This window comes from Aspergillus tanneri, assembly GCF_003426965.1.
Source record: "Aspergillus tanneri strain NIH1004 chromosome Unknown AapTan_6_pilon_pilon_pilon, whole genome shotgun sequence".
NCBI lineage: Eukaryota > Fungi > Ascomycota > Eurotiomycetes > Eurotiales > Aspergillaceae > Aspergillus > Aspergillus tanneri.
The window spans coordinates 4,425,426-4,441,237 of NW_022984633.1; the positions used below are offsets into that span (position 1 = coordinate 4,425,426).

Sequence of the window (15,812 nt, forward strand, 5' to 3'; positions counted from 1 at the left end):
TATAGTCGTTCCAAATTATAAACGTAGGGTAGCTCGACAACCCATAATCCACCATAGCTTAAATTTTTATAGTAGATGCAGGACACCTATAAAAGTAACTTGGCAAAATGGGAGCTTGAAATTCCGTTATATAATACTGTGGTGGTGGTCGATGTTTATTATTCGACTTAATTATTTTGTTGGGGTATCACAGCCGACCGAGCCGTTATTACATAACCACCAAACTTGCCAGGTTGCAGGATTATTTAGGAAAGAGGTAAACACACCCAACTGCAGTTATACGATCGCGTTTAAAATAAACAATTTAATTTCGGCCATGGAGCACCAGATATTCGAGAAGCTTGATATGTTACCTGTTATTATTTGCAAGCAATGCCAGCATGGTGTGTGGCCCCCGAGGTTCTCCGCCATTTAAAAATCGCGCCCATCAAATCCCACACGCCGATGCTGTCCAGATTAGCGAGAAGGTAATGCAATGGGAGGATATTGCGCATTCCCCGATCAGGTTAATTTTCCCCATCAGTTGGACCAGGCGTTGGTTGGAATACCCGTACAACCTGATGGTTTATTATGTCGGCGGGATTCCCCGGGCTGTCAGTACATAGGAAGAACAATTGAGAATATGCGAAAGCACTGGCGCACCACCCATGGATGGTCCCAGTATCCGCATGGTGGTCGAGTAAGCCGTGACGAGCGCGTGCGTGCAGATGCTGAGCTGCAGCGATCCTTTATATCTGTGACATGCCAGCAGATATTCCCATCGCGCAAAGGATCGCATTATATTCACATCCGCAATCCAATCCAAATGAGAACGACGAACCGGCGATCCCCACAGATGATATCCAGGTTGCTGTCCAGGAGCTAGAGAACGCGTGGAAGGAGGCGCAGTCCACGCCGAGTACAATTCAGGCATCTGATATTACCGACGCCAACCCATGGCTGCGCATGACCCGGTGGTCCGAGTATTTAGAAGGAATCGCACCAAAGGATCTAACCGACAGCGTGGCGCCGCCCGAGGAAGAGCCCACAGATCCCGTGGAGCAGGGCGTGCGCCACATTTGGGCCGCCATGGAGCAGGTCGTGCGCAAGAGCCAGCGCGTGGTCCAGCACAGCGGCCAGGCAATCTGCATTGAAGCCATCCGATCTGAAAAGGGTCAAACACCATATCGACCGTTGCAGGCGTATATGGATACCGAGAGCGTGGTTAAGCATATGCAGCCATGGCAGCAAATCCTATTCCACAGGCCTGGGGCGGATGTTGGTAGAGTCTGGTTAGGGTCGGATAACAGTGGGGCGAGGATCGTGCGCTGATTGGCTAGCAGAATTCTCGTTAACATATAGTCGTTCCAAATTATAAACGTAGGGTAGCTCGACAACCCATAATCCACCATAGCTTAAATTTTTATAGTAGATGCAGGACACCTATAAAAGTAACTTGGCAAAATGGGAGCTTGAAATTCCGTTATATAATACTGTGGTGGTGGTCGATGTTTATTATTCGACTTAATTATTTTGTTGGGGTATCACAGCCGACCGAGCCGTTATTACATAACCACCAAACTTGCCAGGTTGCAGGATTATTTAGGAAAGAGGTAAACACACCCAACTGCAGTTATACGATCGCGTTTAAATAAACAATTTAATTTCGGCCATGGAGCACCAGATATTCGAGAAGCTTGATATGTTACCTGTTATTATTTGCAAGCAATGCCAGCATGGTGTGTGGCCCCCGAGGTTCTCCGCCATTTAAAAAATCGCGCCCATCAAATCCCACACGCCGATGCTGTCCAGATTAGCGAGAAGGTAATGCAATGGGAGGATATTGCGCATTCCCCGATCAGGTTAATTTTCCCCATCAGTTGGACCAGGCGTTGGTTGGAATACCCGTACAACCTGATGGTTTATTATGTCGGCGGGATTCCCCGGGCTGTCAGTACATAGGAAGAACAATTGAGAATATGCGAAAGCACTGGCGCACCACCCATGGATGGTCCCAGTATCCGCATGGTGGTCGAGTAAGCCGTGACGAGCGCGTGCGTGCAGATGCTGAGCTGCAGCGATCCTTTATATCTGTGACATGCCAGCAGATATTCCCATCGCGCAAAGGATCGCATTATATTCACATCCGCAATCCAAATGAGAACGACGAACCGGCGATCCCCACAGATGATATCCAGGTTGCTGTCCAGGAGCTAGAGAACGCGTGGAAGGAGGCGCAGTCCACGCCGAGTACAATTCAGGCATCTGATATTACCGACGCCAACCCATGGCTGCGCATGACCCGGTGGTCCGAGTATTTTTAGAAGGAATCGCACCAAAGGATCTAACCGACAGCGTGGCGCCGCCCGAGGAAGAGCCCACAGATCCCGTGGAGCAGGGCGTGCGCCACATTTGGGCCGCCATGGAGCAGGTCGTGCGCAAGAGCCAGCGCGTGGTCCAGCACAGCGGCCAGGCAATCTGCATTGAAGCCATCCGATCTGAAAAGGGTCAAACACCATATCGACCGTTGCAGGCGTATATGGATACCGAGAGCGTGGTTAAGCATATGCAGCCATGGCAGCAAATCCTAGCGTTTATCGCGCGCACCCAGGCGCCACACGGATGGACGAGTCCCCGTACGGGATGACAGCACGGCAGCGCAAGAAATGGCGGCAGTTATGGCACCTCGCCACTACCCACCGGGATATTCCCGGCGAGCCGCAGGACGACGACGCAGCGTGGCGCATGACCCCGATCGAAGGCGCGTGTTTGGAGTTTTGCATCGAGTTGCTAAACCAAAAGCAGCGTAGCCATGAGTACGAGAGCGTGCTTGTATGTGCCATGGCCGTGTTGGGATGGGGCCGGGACAGATGGCAGGGCCCGGAGAGTTATCCCCGATCTTATCGCGTGTGATCAAGGTGGCGCGCTTTATAATTGTCCAGAAAGCGCTTTGGTTGGATCCGAATCCCGAGGAGATTATCGCGGTGTGGCAGAAGAAGAGTAACTGCGCGCAGTGGGTGCTCGCCAGCGCCGACGACGAGCTGGAGGATATTTATTCGGACGAGGGATATTACAGTCAACCAGAGCAAGGCATCCCATCATCGCCCCCACATCGCCCATTACCAGCAGTAATCCCCAACCGATAGTGAATATCCGCCGGCAGAATCGCGGGAAAACATTCCAGGAGCACGTGGAGTGGATGGTGCAGCGGTTTATGGTGCGTGGCACCCACAGTCCAATACAAACGTTGCAGGATTGGCGCACGTACGGGTTAAAGATCCATTATAATACCACGGCGCCCGGGCACATTACATGGAACCATGGCGACGAGCTCGGATACAAGCATATCACATTTACCATGGGCGATTTCCGCGGATTTGTCCATGGATTGGTCGGGGCCACACGCCAGATATTGTGCGACATACTGTGCGTGACAGCGCGGGAAGACATTCCCAGTATTCCATGGCACGCGATCTACGACGACCCCACGCAGGCCACGGTGGGATGGAATTTTTGCGGGATCAGCGCACGCAATGGCCGGTGGGGCCCAAGTGGATGATCGGCCGGTTGCGGGCCGAGCCGGCCGTGCAGAAGGAGTTTACCGTCCGGCGCCAAGCCCGACGGCTGCACATGCCGAAGGTGGCGCAGTATCTGGAGCGCGTGGCGCGATTTAAGGAGAAATTAGCAGTGCTTGTTCACGTGGTATCCGGCCAGCCGGCTCGCGCACCCGAGTTATTAAGCATTCAACATGTGAATACCGTGGCGAATCGACAGCGCAATATCTATATCGAGGACGGGATGGTGGCGTTGGTGACGGGCGTACCACAAGGGGTTTTACGCGAGTAACGATATAAAGATCATTCATCGATTTGTGCCACGGGAGGTGGGTGAATTAATTGTGTGGTATTTATGGTTGGTATTACCATTTGTGCAGCAACTAAGCGCATGGCATGCGAAGCAGACGCAGGGCACCACGGCGCAGGGCATGCACGCAACGCAGGGAACGCACGCAGTGCAGGGCACCACCACAGCGCAGGGCACGAACGCAACGCAGGGCACGCAGGGAATACGCGCAGTACAGGGCACCACCACAGCGCAAAAACCACCACAGCGCAAAGCACCACCACAGCGCAGGGCACCACGGTGCAGGGCGCTCACGCAACGCAGGGCACGTACACATCGCAGGGCACGTACGCAGCGCAGGGCACCACGGCACAGGGCATGGACGCAACGCAGGGCACGCACGCAACGCAGGGCACGTACACATCGCAGGGCACGCGCACGCAGCGCAGGGCACGCACGCAGCGCAGGGCACCACACAGCGCAGGGCACGCACGCAGCGCAGGGCACCACAGCGCAGGGCACGCACGCAGCGCAGATCCGCGAAGATGCGTTTTTATGGGGCCCCGACCCCGGAACCCGGCGCAAATGGACGTCCGAGCGGTTCCGGGAGGTGTTAAAGCGCGAAACCAAGACCCGGTTAAAAGAAGCCATTAATATCCAGTGGTATCGGGATATCGCCATTGGGATTAGCCGACGATTTTGCGACCCACTGCCGCGTTTGCCAGCAACATGCAGGAGGAGAGAGACTTGGCGCAGGCTGTGTTAAACGCCGACACCGAGGAGGGTATGGACGAGGAGCAGTGGTTAGGCCATATTGCAGACTTGCAGGCGGCGCATTCATCCCAATTGGCGGGTGGAGTGTACGGCCGTGGTATTATGGAGCAGCCCGGGACCACGGCACATCGCCGTGCAATGTTTCGACTCTCCAGCACCGATTGGCACCGGTTTTGGGGTTTGCATCCGCCGCGGAGCCCAGCCCGTTGGGGAAGCGCAAGAGATCACCATGGGAGGACGAAGCCGAGGAGGGCCGAGTGGTCCGACGTCACCGGTTAAATATCGCAGATATGCGCACCACGTTGCAGCACATGACCGGGCAAGAGGATATCCAGTTCCGGGGCGTCCAAGCACCGGCGTTGCGCGCCATTCAGGACGGCAAGAGCCCGGTGGTCGCCATTATGCGCACCGGAGGGGAAAAAGCATGTTGTTTATGTTACCTGCATTCGCCGAGCCCAGTGGTACTACCATTGTGGTCGTGCCATTAATATCATTGCGGAACGATATGGTGCGGCGCTGTCGCGAGTTGGGTATATCCTGCATTGAATGGGATAGTCGACGGCCACCGGACGAAGCGACAATTGTACTGGTCACACCGGAATCCGCGGTGCAGGAGGATTTTCAAACGTTTATTAACCGGTTGCAGCAAACACGCCGGTTAGACCGGATCGTGATCGACGAATGCCATGTGATATTAAACGACCAAACGGATTTCCGACCCGAGTTGCGACAGCTGGGGCGGTTGAACCACGCGCGAACCCAGATGGTGTTATTAACTGCCACGTTGCCGCCGCGGTTGGAGGCGAAGTTATTCCGGCGCATGGAGTATTCCCGCGAGCAAGTCCATATATTTCGGGACCGGACAAGCCGTCCCAACGTGGCGTATCGCGTGTGGCGGCCCGAGCTGGGTCGGCGTTCCATGCAGTGGTTTACCAGCGAGCCGGTGCTCGCGTTTATCCGCGAGCGAATCCAGCGCGCCAAGGATGGCAAGGTGGTGGTATACGGCCATGTGGTCCGTCAGGTAGTGGAGATTGCACGCGAGTTAGCGTGCGAGGCGTACTACAGCAAGCAGGTTGACAAGCCATCTATATTACAGCGATTTACCCGGGGCGAGGCGCGAGTAATTACCGCCACCAGTGCATTGGGCATGGGTGTGGATATCCCCGATATTCGCAGTATTATCCATATTGGAACACCGCGGTCGTTGTTGGAGTACGGGCAGGAAAGTGGGCGAGCCGGACGGGATAGCCAGCGCAGCGAGGCGATTATTATCCAGCCCGAGGGCTGGGACGAGCCCACGCCGGAGACGCCAGAGGCCGTGGCGGATCGCGAGTTGGTGGACGAGTACCTCGGGGTGGCGCCCGGGGTGGGATGTCGACGGTTTGTATTGGACGCGTACATGGACGAAACAGTGAATGGCTATACGCGCCGATACTGTCAGGATATTGATTCCACCGAGGCACTCTGTGACGGCTGTGACGCCGATTGGCTCGCGCAGGAGTCGGTTTGCATGTCCCCGGACAGATATTCCCCGGACACCCGCATGGACGATCTCGCCAGCACGACAAGCCCACCACGCGAGATTAGCGCTACGGGCAGTCCCCATTCCCATGGTAGTGGCGAATTATTTCCATTATCGCATATTATACCACAGAGCACGCAGAATATCGCGCCAAATCCCACACGCCGGTCCCAATCCCATGACAGTACAGAATCATTTGAAACTCAAGTAATATCGCATGTTATACCACAGAGCACGCAAAATATCGCCCCCAATCCCACGCCCACGGTTAGTATCGCCGAACGCCAGCGCCAACGGGTGCAAGACCAGCGCCATGCAGCGCCCCGTATTCAACACCAGGTGCAAGATGCACGGCAGTGGTTGGACGAGGAAACTATTGAAAACGAGATAGCACCATGGCAGAAAAAGTGCTATATTTGCACCATTGCAGGACGGGAACGGAACGAACACGAGTTATACTTTTGTCGTGGGCCCAAAAGCGACAAAGCCAAGGCATGGGTTAATCTAGTTCGCCAGTATAAGATTCCATTCGCTAGATATACCGCTTGTTACCGCTGTTATATGCCGCAGACGATCTGTCGACGATGGGAGGTACTAGATGGCCATCCAACACAAACCGAGTGTGTATATAAGGATATATTGGTCCCCATGACAGCTGTAATACTGTACGGCCCGTGGAGGAGCAGATCCAGCCACTATGGCAGCGCCGGTTGCAGCAGCACGGGTGGACGCAAACAACACCATGCAAGTGTTGCAGTTTTTGGGGCAGGCCACGGAGGGAGCCAAAGGCCAGCACAGCCAGTTATTCGCATTATTTTGCTGGCTATGGCAGATCTGCAAAGAATTGGAGGGGATCCACGGGGTTTGTGGTATAACTAGTTAGTATACAGTGTAGCAAGAACAGTAATATATTTATAATTGTTATTTAGACTAATAAGTGTATATAATATAGGAGCACATGCAGAGCATATATAATATAGGGATATAAACAGCGGTGGACACACGTACTAGGCAGAGGTATATACCAGGGAACCAAGAGAAGGTACGCACCGGGGGGAAGGACGCACTGGGGGGATAAATATACCAGGAAAGGATACATACTAGGGGGGGGACGCACGCACCGGGGGAGGCATGTACCGTAAAAGGATATATACTAGGGGGGAGGTACGCACCGGGAGAAGGCATGCACCAGGAGGAGGCACGCACCGGGGGGAGGTACGCACCGGGGGGGGTACGCACCGGGGAAGGCATGTACCGGGGTAAACACGCACCGGGGAAACACGCACCGGGGCAAAGACGCACCAGAACAAACACGCACCGGGGCAAACATGCAATGGGGGAGGCATGTACCAGGGGAGGTACGTACCGGGGCAAAACACACCGGGGTAAACACACACCAGGGCAAACACGCACCGGGGTAAACACGCACCGGGGCAAATATATATCAGGGGACGCATATATTAAAGTAAACAAACGCAAAGTATATATACTAGGTGGAGGTATGCACCGGGAGAAGGCATGCACCGGGAGAAGGCACGGACAGGGGGAGGTACGCACCGGGGGGAGGTACGCACCGGGGGAGGTATGTATCAGGGGGGAGGTACGCACCGGGGGGGGTACACACCGGGGGAAGGCATGTACTAGGGCAAAGGCGCACCGGGGTAAACACACACCAGGGCAAAGACGCACCAGGGTAAACACGCACTGGTGGAAGGTACGCACCGGGGGAGGCATATACCAGGGGAGGTACGCACCGGTGGAAGGCATATACCAGGGGAGAGGTATATACTAGTAAACACACGCACCGAGGGGGTATATACCCAGGGGAGATATACACTGGGGGTAGATATGCAGCGGGGAGATATGTATACTAGGAGGAGGTACACACACACTGTGGGGAGGTAACACACCAAGGGGATGTATACACACCGGGGGGAGGTATGCACACCCGGGGGGGAGGTATACACACCGGGGGAGGTATGTACACCGGGGGAGGCATGTACTAGTGTAAATATGTATTGGGGAACATAGTCACCGCAGAGAGATACGCACCAGCGGGAGCCACGTACCAGGGGGAGGTACGCACCGGGGGAGTTACGTACCAGGGGAGCCATGTACCGGGGGAGATATATACCAGGGGGAGGCACACGCACCGGGGGAGGCACACGCACCGGGGGAGGTACATACCAGGGGCAGGTATGCACCGCGGGGAGATATATACCAGGAAAAAAATACGCACCGGGGAGAGGTACGCACTGGGGAAGGTATGCGCTGGGGGAGGTATATAGTAGTAAAAAATATATACTAGAGGAAGGTATAAAAGTATAAAAAGGCATGTATTAGAAAAAGCACACGTAAAATATATACACGCAGGGAGGTGTATAAAGTAAAGGGAGCACATGCTAAGTATATACACCAGGGATATATATATACCAGGGGACGCATGTACTAGGGGACAGGGGATATATATACTAAAATTATATATGCCAGGGGGAATATATATATACTAGGGTACACACACACAACAGGGGGGGAGATATGCACCGAGGGAAGGGTACACACCGGGGGAAGGCATGTACCAGGTATAGGGAGGTACGCACCGGGGGAGGTGTATACCAGGGCAAGGCATATACCCGGGGGAGGTACGCACTAGGGGAAGGCATATAGCAGTTAACACGTGTACCGGGGGTGAAATACGTACCAAGGAGAGGTATACACCGGTGGGAGGTACGCACCGGGGGAGGTATATACCAGGGGAGTATATATACGCACCGGGGACCGGGGGAAGCATGTACCAAGGTAAACACGTACCGGGATAAACACGCACCAGGGTAAACACGCACCGGGGGATATATATATACCGGGAAAAAATATATACCAGGGGAGGTACGCACCAGGGGCAGGTATGCACCGGGGAGATATATACTAAGGGGAGGTATATACACAGGGGAGATATACACACCGGGGAGAGAACACACACACACCGGGGGAGGTGCGCACCAGGGGGAGCCACGTACCAGGGGAGGCATATACCAGGGGAGCCATGTGCCGGGGGAAATACATACCAGGGGCAGATACACACACCGGGGGGATACGCACCGGGGCAGGCATGCACCGGGGGAGGCATGTACCAGGGGTAGGTATATACTAGTAAACACACGAACTGGGGAGATACAGGGATATATAGGGGGGCAGGACGCACCGGGGGGACACATGTATCGGGAAACCGGGGTAAATATACACTGGGGGGACACATGTACCGGGGTAAGGACGCACCAGGGGGGGGGATATATGTACCGGGGAAAGGAAATATACTGGGGGAGGTATACACCGGGGCAAAAACACATACCAGGGTAAAACACGCACCGGGGTACGCACCGGGGCATACACGCACCGGGGAGGCATATACCAGGGGGGGGGCACCGGGGTATACACCGGGGCAAAACACGCATACCAGGCATGTACCAGGGGGAGGTACACACCGGATATACGCACCGGGGGAGGTATACACACTGGGGGTAAACACGCACCGGGGGAGGTACGCATACCAGGGGAGGGTAAAGGTACGCACCGGGGGACGCACCGGGCAAATACCAGGGGGAGGTACGCACCGGGGTAACCGGGTGACGCACCGGGGGAGGCACAGGCAGTGTAAGGCAAGGAAATACACCAGGGGGGGTAAACACGCACCGGGGCAAACACGCACCGGGGGTAAACATACCAACCGGGGTACACATGTACCGGGGGACGCATATATTAAAGGAATAAACGCAAACACGGGGGAATATACACAGGCAGTGTTTTAACCAGGGGGCAAACATACACACACTGGGGGTAAACACACACCGGGGGAGACACACACCGGGGGAGGCATATACCAGGGGGGAGATACACACCAGGGCAAACATGCACTGGGGGGCAAACATACCAGGGGGGTACGCACCATAAACCGGGGGGTAAACATGTACCGGGTGACGCATATATTAAAGTAAAAATAAACGCAAACTATATATACCAGGGAATATACACAGGCAGTGTTTTAAAGCATATACAGAGTATATATAGCACCAGGGGAAATACACACACTGGGGGTAATACACACCGGGGGAGGCACACACCGGAGGAGGTATACACCGGGGAGACATACACCAGGGGCAGCCACGTGCCGGGGAAGATACACACCGGGGGAGGTATATACCAGGGGGAGGTACGCACCGGGGTAAACATGTACCAGGGGTGAACACATATATTAAAATAAATACACACGGGGGATATATACCAGGGGATATACGCAGGCAGGGCATAAAGGTATACCGGGGTTAATACACACCCGGGGGGTATACACCGGGGTGAGGTTTGCACCAGGGGTAAGGTATACACCGGGGAGGCATACACCTGGGGAAGCCACGTGCCGGGGATATATACACCGAAAAAATACACACCAGGGGAGGTACGCACCGGGGGAGGCGAAATACCACCGGGGCAAGGCAAACCCGGGGAGGTACGCACCGGGGTAAACACACACCGGGGTGAACATGAACCGGGGAGGTACACACCAGGGGGAGGTATGCACCGGGGTAAACCGTAGGAAGGTGAAATACTAGGAAACTATATATACTAGGAGGAATATACACAGGCACCGGGTAAAAGCATACACCAGGGGAAGTATGCACCGGGGGTAAAATATGCACCGGGGGAGGTACACACCACCAGGGGAGAATACACTGGGGAAGGACACACACGGGGGTAGATATATATACCGGGGGAAAAATACACACCGGGGCAAGCACACGCACCGGGAAAGGTATACACCGGGGGAGGTGTACGCTGGGGGAAGGCATATACCAGGGGTTAGGTACGCACCGGGGGTAAATGTGTATTAGAATGAAATATATACTAGGGGGAAATAAACGCAACCTATACGCACCGGGGGGAATATACACAGGCAGTAGGGGAGGCATGCACCGGGGGGTCGGGGGATACACACACCAGGGGAAAATATACACCGGGGAGGCACGCACCGAGGGGGGTATATACCTGGGGTAAACATGCACCAGGGGGGCAAACACGCACCGGGGGAAACACGTGCCGGGGCAAACATATACCAGGGGAGAACATGTACCGGGAAAAACACGCACCGGGGGCAAACACGCACCGGGGTAAACAAACACGTACCAGGAATAAACACGCACCGGGGGTAAAAACACGCACCGGGGTAAACACCGGGTGTTAACACCGGGGTAAACACGTGCCGGGGCAAACATATACCGGGAAAACACGCACCAGGGTAAACACGCACCGGGGCAAACACGCACTGGGGAAACAGGGGGAGGCATATACCAGTAAACACCGTGCCGGGGAAAACACGCACCGGGGTAAACGGGGAAATATACCAGGGGGTAAAACAACGTGCCGGGGCAAACATGCACCGGGGGGAAACACGCACCAGGTTTAAAAATACACGCACCGGGGCAAGGTACGCGCCGGGGCGCCGGGGAGGTATGGGGTAAACATACGCAGCCAGGGGAAAATAACACCATAACAGGAGGGGGGTATACGCACCGGGGGGAGGTAACGCACCGGGGGTAAAGAGAGTTTATATATACCGGGGGGAATATGCCGGGGGAGATACACATAGTTAATACGCAAAAAAGTAGTACTACCGGAAAGGGATGTTTAAATAGTTAAAAACCAGGGGCAACAAAGATTACCGGGTTAAATACGGGGGATATGTTAATTAATAAGGGTTAAATACGAACTAAAGGGTTCCATGTACCAGGGGGAGAGGTTAACACCGGGGTAAAAGACTTACCAGGGTTAATATACTATACCGGGTTAAAAAGGATAACACCAGGGGTAAATATATACCAGGCACCGGGCATATATTAAAGTAAAAACAAGTGGGAAGTATATACCTAGGGGGATATACACAGGGGGCATTTAAATTTTAAGCATATGCATGGATAAGTAGCAAGGGAAAATATATATTAGGGGAGGCATACCGGGGATATAATAGGGGGGATATACGCACCAGGGGGAAAGGCAAGTAGTATAAGTAAATATAATAATACACACCGGAAAAGGTAAATATAGGGGGATATATATAGGGGGGAGGAATATATTAAATATAAATAATATAAAAACCAAAAATGGTTCCAAGGGGGATGAATTAAAAGCTTATAAGTAGTTAACAAAGCAGTTTTAAAGTAGTTTATAAGTAGTTTTGTAATAGTTAAAAAGTAGTAAATTACATAGTTATATATATAATTAAATATGTTAATTAATAAGTGGGTTAAATAGTAATTAAAGGGTTCCATGTAAATATAGGGATTGTTAATTAGTATTATAGTTTAAAAGGGTTAATATTTATACAAAGTATTTAAATATTTTAAGATTTATTTTTAACCAAGTAATAATAGGGATACGATTCGTGTTTTATAAAGTTATAATAAAAAAATAAATAGGAATTATATAAGGGATTAACAGAGGAATAGGATCACATAAGGGTTTAAGGGCAGAGGGGGCAACATAAGGGTTTAAGGGCAGAGGAACAGGGTAATATAAGGGTTTAATAAAGGAAAAATTAGGAGAAGATAATTATTTAATAATAAAAAGGGGGGAGAATATAAGGGTTTACAAGTAAAAAAGTTCGGTAATATAAGGATTTTATAAGTAAAAAAGTTAGGTAATATTAGGTTTATAAATAGAGGAATAGGGCAATATTAGGATTTAAGAGTAGAGGAATGGGGTAAACATAAGGGTTTAATAAAGGTAGAATAGGGAGATAATAATAGTTTAACAGAGAAAAGAGAGGAGAATATAAGGGTTTAGTAAAAAATAAAATTAGGACAAGGTACAGGTTTATAATAATAAAAAAAAAAAAAAAAGTAAGGGATCAGGGTTTAATAATAAAAAAAAAAAAATTAGTACTAGAGATTAGGAATAATTAATAAAATAGATTAATCAGAAAAATCAGGGAGTAAATAAGGGCGAGATTATTAATTAAATTAATATAACAAGATAACTAATTAATATAAGGGATTAATCAAGGAAGAATCGGGATTGGATTTAGGAATATAATTTATAAGTGTGGGTTAAAGTTAGGGTTTAATAGCAAAGAATTAAGTATATTAACCAGGGTTAAATAGGGATTATATTAGAGGTGGTTATAATAAAGGCGGGGATTAATTAAAAAAAGGTTCCAAGTGGATAATATATAAAGAATAGGGAGAAAAAAAAGGGATTAATTAAGCAGGAATTTAAATTATAATTTAAACTAGATTAGTTTTTATAACATTGTTGCAAAGAATAAATTAGAATTATATAAGGGATTAATAGAGGAAAAATAGGGATTATATAAGGGTTTACAGGCAGAGGAATCAGGCAAGATCAGGGATAAGTGTTAAGGAATATAGTAATATAAGGGATTCAGGTAGAGAAATTAGGCAATATAAGGGTTCAAGGGCAGAGGAATAGGGTAAATAAGGGGGTTTTAAAAGCAGAGGAATTAGGTAACATAAGGGTTTAAAAGCACAGGAATCAGGTAATATAAGGGTTTAAAAGCAGAGAAATCAGGTAATATAAGGATTTAAGGGCAGAGGAATAGGGTAATATACAGATTTAACAGAGAAAAATTGGAATAATATAAGGGTTTAACAAAGGAAAAATAGGAATAATACAAGGATTTAACAGTGGACAAATAGGGATAATAACAGCAGAGGAATAGGATAACATTAGGGTTTAATAGTAAAAAACAGGAGGATATAGGGGATTGGACCGTTAAAGAATAAAATAATATAAAGGTTTAATAGAGGAAGGATATAAAAATATAAGGGTTTAATAAAAAATAGGATTTTTTTTTAATAAAAAAAATTAATTAAATAAAATCAGATAGTATAAGGAATTGTAATTAATAAAGTATAGGATAATATACAAAAATTGCGATTAATAATTGGTGGATTAATATTATAGATTATAGTTTACGGTGTACAGGGTAATATAAGGATATAATTAACAAAAAATAGGGATAGTATAGGAGTTCAAGGGTGGAAGAATAAAAAATAATAAAAAGGGTTTGTTATAGTAAAGGAGGATATTAGTTGGTAAGATTTGGGTCAAAGTAAAATCAGAGTGGAATTAAAATACAGGTATAAGATAAAATCGGGGAGGTTATAAGGGTTTAACCGAGAGAGAATGGGGGAAGAAGAAAAGGGATTAATAAAAAAAAGAAAATGGATTAATATAAGAGGTTGTTAATTAATAGTAAGTCGGTTAATAAAAAGGGTAATTAATAAAGTATTGGTTAATATACGGATTTGGTAAAAAGTAGATTAAACAAAGGGATGTGGTTAATAAAGTTTAATATAAGGATTTGTGGTTAATAGATGGTAAATTAACATAAGGGTTTTAGAATGGAGGAATGGGGTTACATAAGGGTTTTAGAATGGAGGAACAGGGTACACATAAGGGTTTTAAAGTGGAGGAATAGGGTAATATAAGGAACAATTAGGGAAGAATAGGAGACAAATGAGGGATTACAATTAATTAAGGTTAATATCAGGGTTGTATAGCAAATAAATTGGATAATATAAGGATATAAGAAAGAAAAAATAGGGATTATATAAGGGCAGGGCAGACGATTAGTAAAAAAGAGGTAGTGGTTGAAGAAGATTAAAATAAGGGGTTGTATTTAATAAAGATTAAAATAAGGGGCTGTAAATTAATAAAGATTAATATAAGAGGGTGCAATTAATAAAGGTTAATATAAGGGATTATAGTTAAGGAAGATTAAAAAATAAGGGGGTCGGAATATAATAAAGATTAATATAGGGGTTGTGATTAATAAAGGTTAACATAAGAGGTTGTATTTAATAAAGATCAATATAAAAGGTTGTTATTAATAAAGATTAATATAAGGATTTGTAGTTAATAAGAGTAGATTAGTATAAGGGTTTGTAGTTAATAAGAGTAGATTAGCATAATAGTTTGTGGTTAATAAGAGTAGATTAGTATAAGGGTTTGTAGTTAATAAGAGTAGATTAGTATAATAGTTTGTGGTTAATAAGAGTAGATTAGTATAGGGGTTTGTAGTTAATAAAAAGTGGATTAACATAAGGGTTTGTGGTTAATAAAAGTGGATTAACATAAGGGTTTGTAAGGGAGATGGATAAGATTAGATATTAGTAAGATTAATATAAGAATATAGGGGTGTGGATAACATAAGGGGGTGGATAACATAAGGGTGTAGATAACATAAGGGTGTGGATAATATAAGGGTGTGGATAACATGAGGGTGTGGGTGACATAAGGGTGTGGGTGACAGAAGGGTGTGGATAACATAAGGGTGTGGATAACATGAGGGGTGTGGATAGGGTGTGGGTGACATAAGGGTGTGGGTGACATAAGGGTGTGGGTGACAGAAGGGGTGGATAACATAAGGGTGTGGATAACATGAGGGTTTGTAGGGGTAGGATGTATGATGGAGATGGATGGAGATACGGTGGTTGTAACGGTGGTTAGGGTTAGGGTTTACATTAGGGTTTAGGGTTTAGGGTTTAGGGTTTACATTAGGGTTTACATTAGGGTTGGGGTTTACATTAGGGTTTACATTAGGGTAGGGGTTTAGGGTTTACATTAGGGTTTACATTAGGGTTTACATTAGGGTTTACATTAGGGGCTTGCATTAGGGGTTTAG

The 15,812-nt window shown here is 48.7% G+C and overlaps 1 protein-coding gene across 1 annotated transcript; it reads left to right on the top strand.

Annotated features, from left to right (window-relative positions):
* Positions 1–741: 741 nt before the first annotated feature.
* On the top strand, positions 742–6,716 carry ATNIH1004_009433 (uncharacterized protein; the record flags this gene model as incomplete). Its single annotated transcript, XM_033574025.1, has 12 exons — positions 742–1,302; positions 1,998–2,287; positions 2,335–2,533; positions 2,638–2,811; positions 2,898–3,107; positions 3,164–3,393; positions 3,417–3,789; positions 3,836–4,485; positions 4,548–4,606; positions 4,651–4,988; positions 5,243–6,633; positions 6,689–6,716. 12 exons carry the CDS (start codon positions 742–744, stop codon positions 6,714–6,716), a joined length of 4,503 nt encoding a protein of 1,500 aa, XP_033424577.1.
* Positions 6,717–15,812: the final 9,096 nt, after the last annotated feature.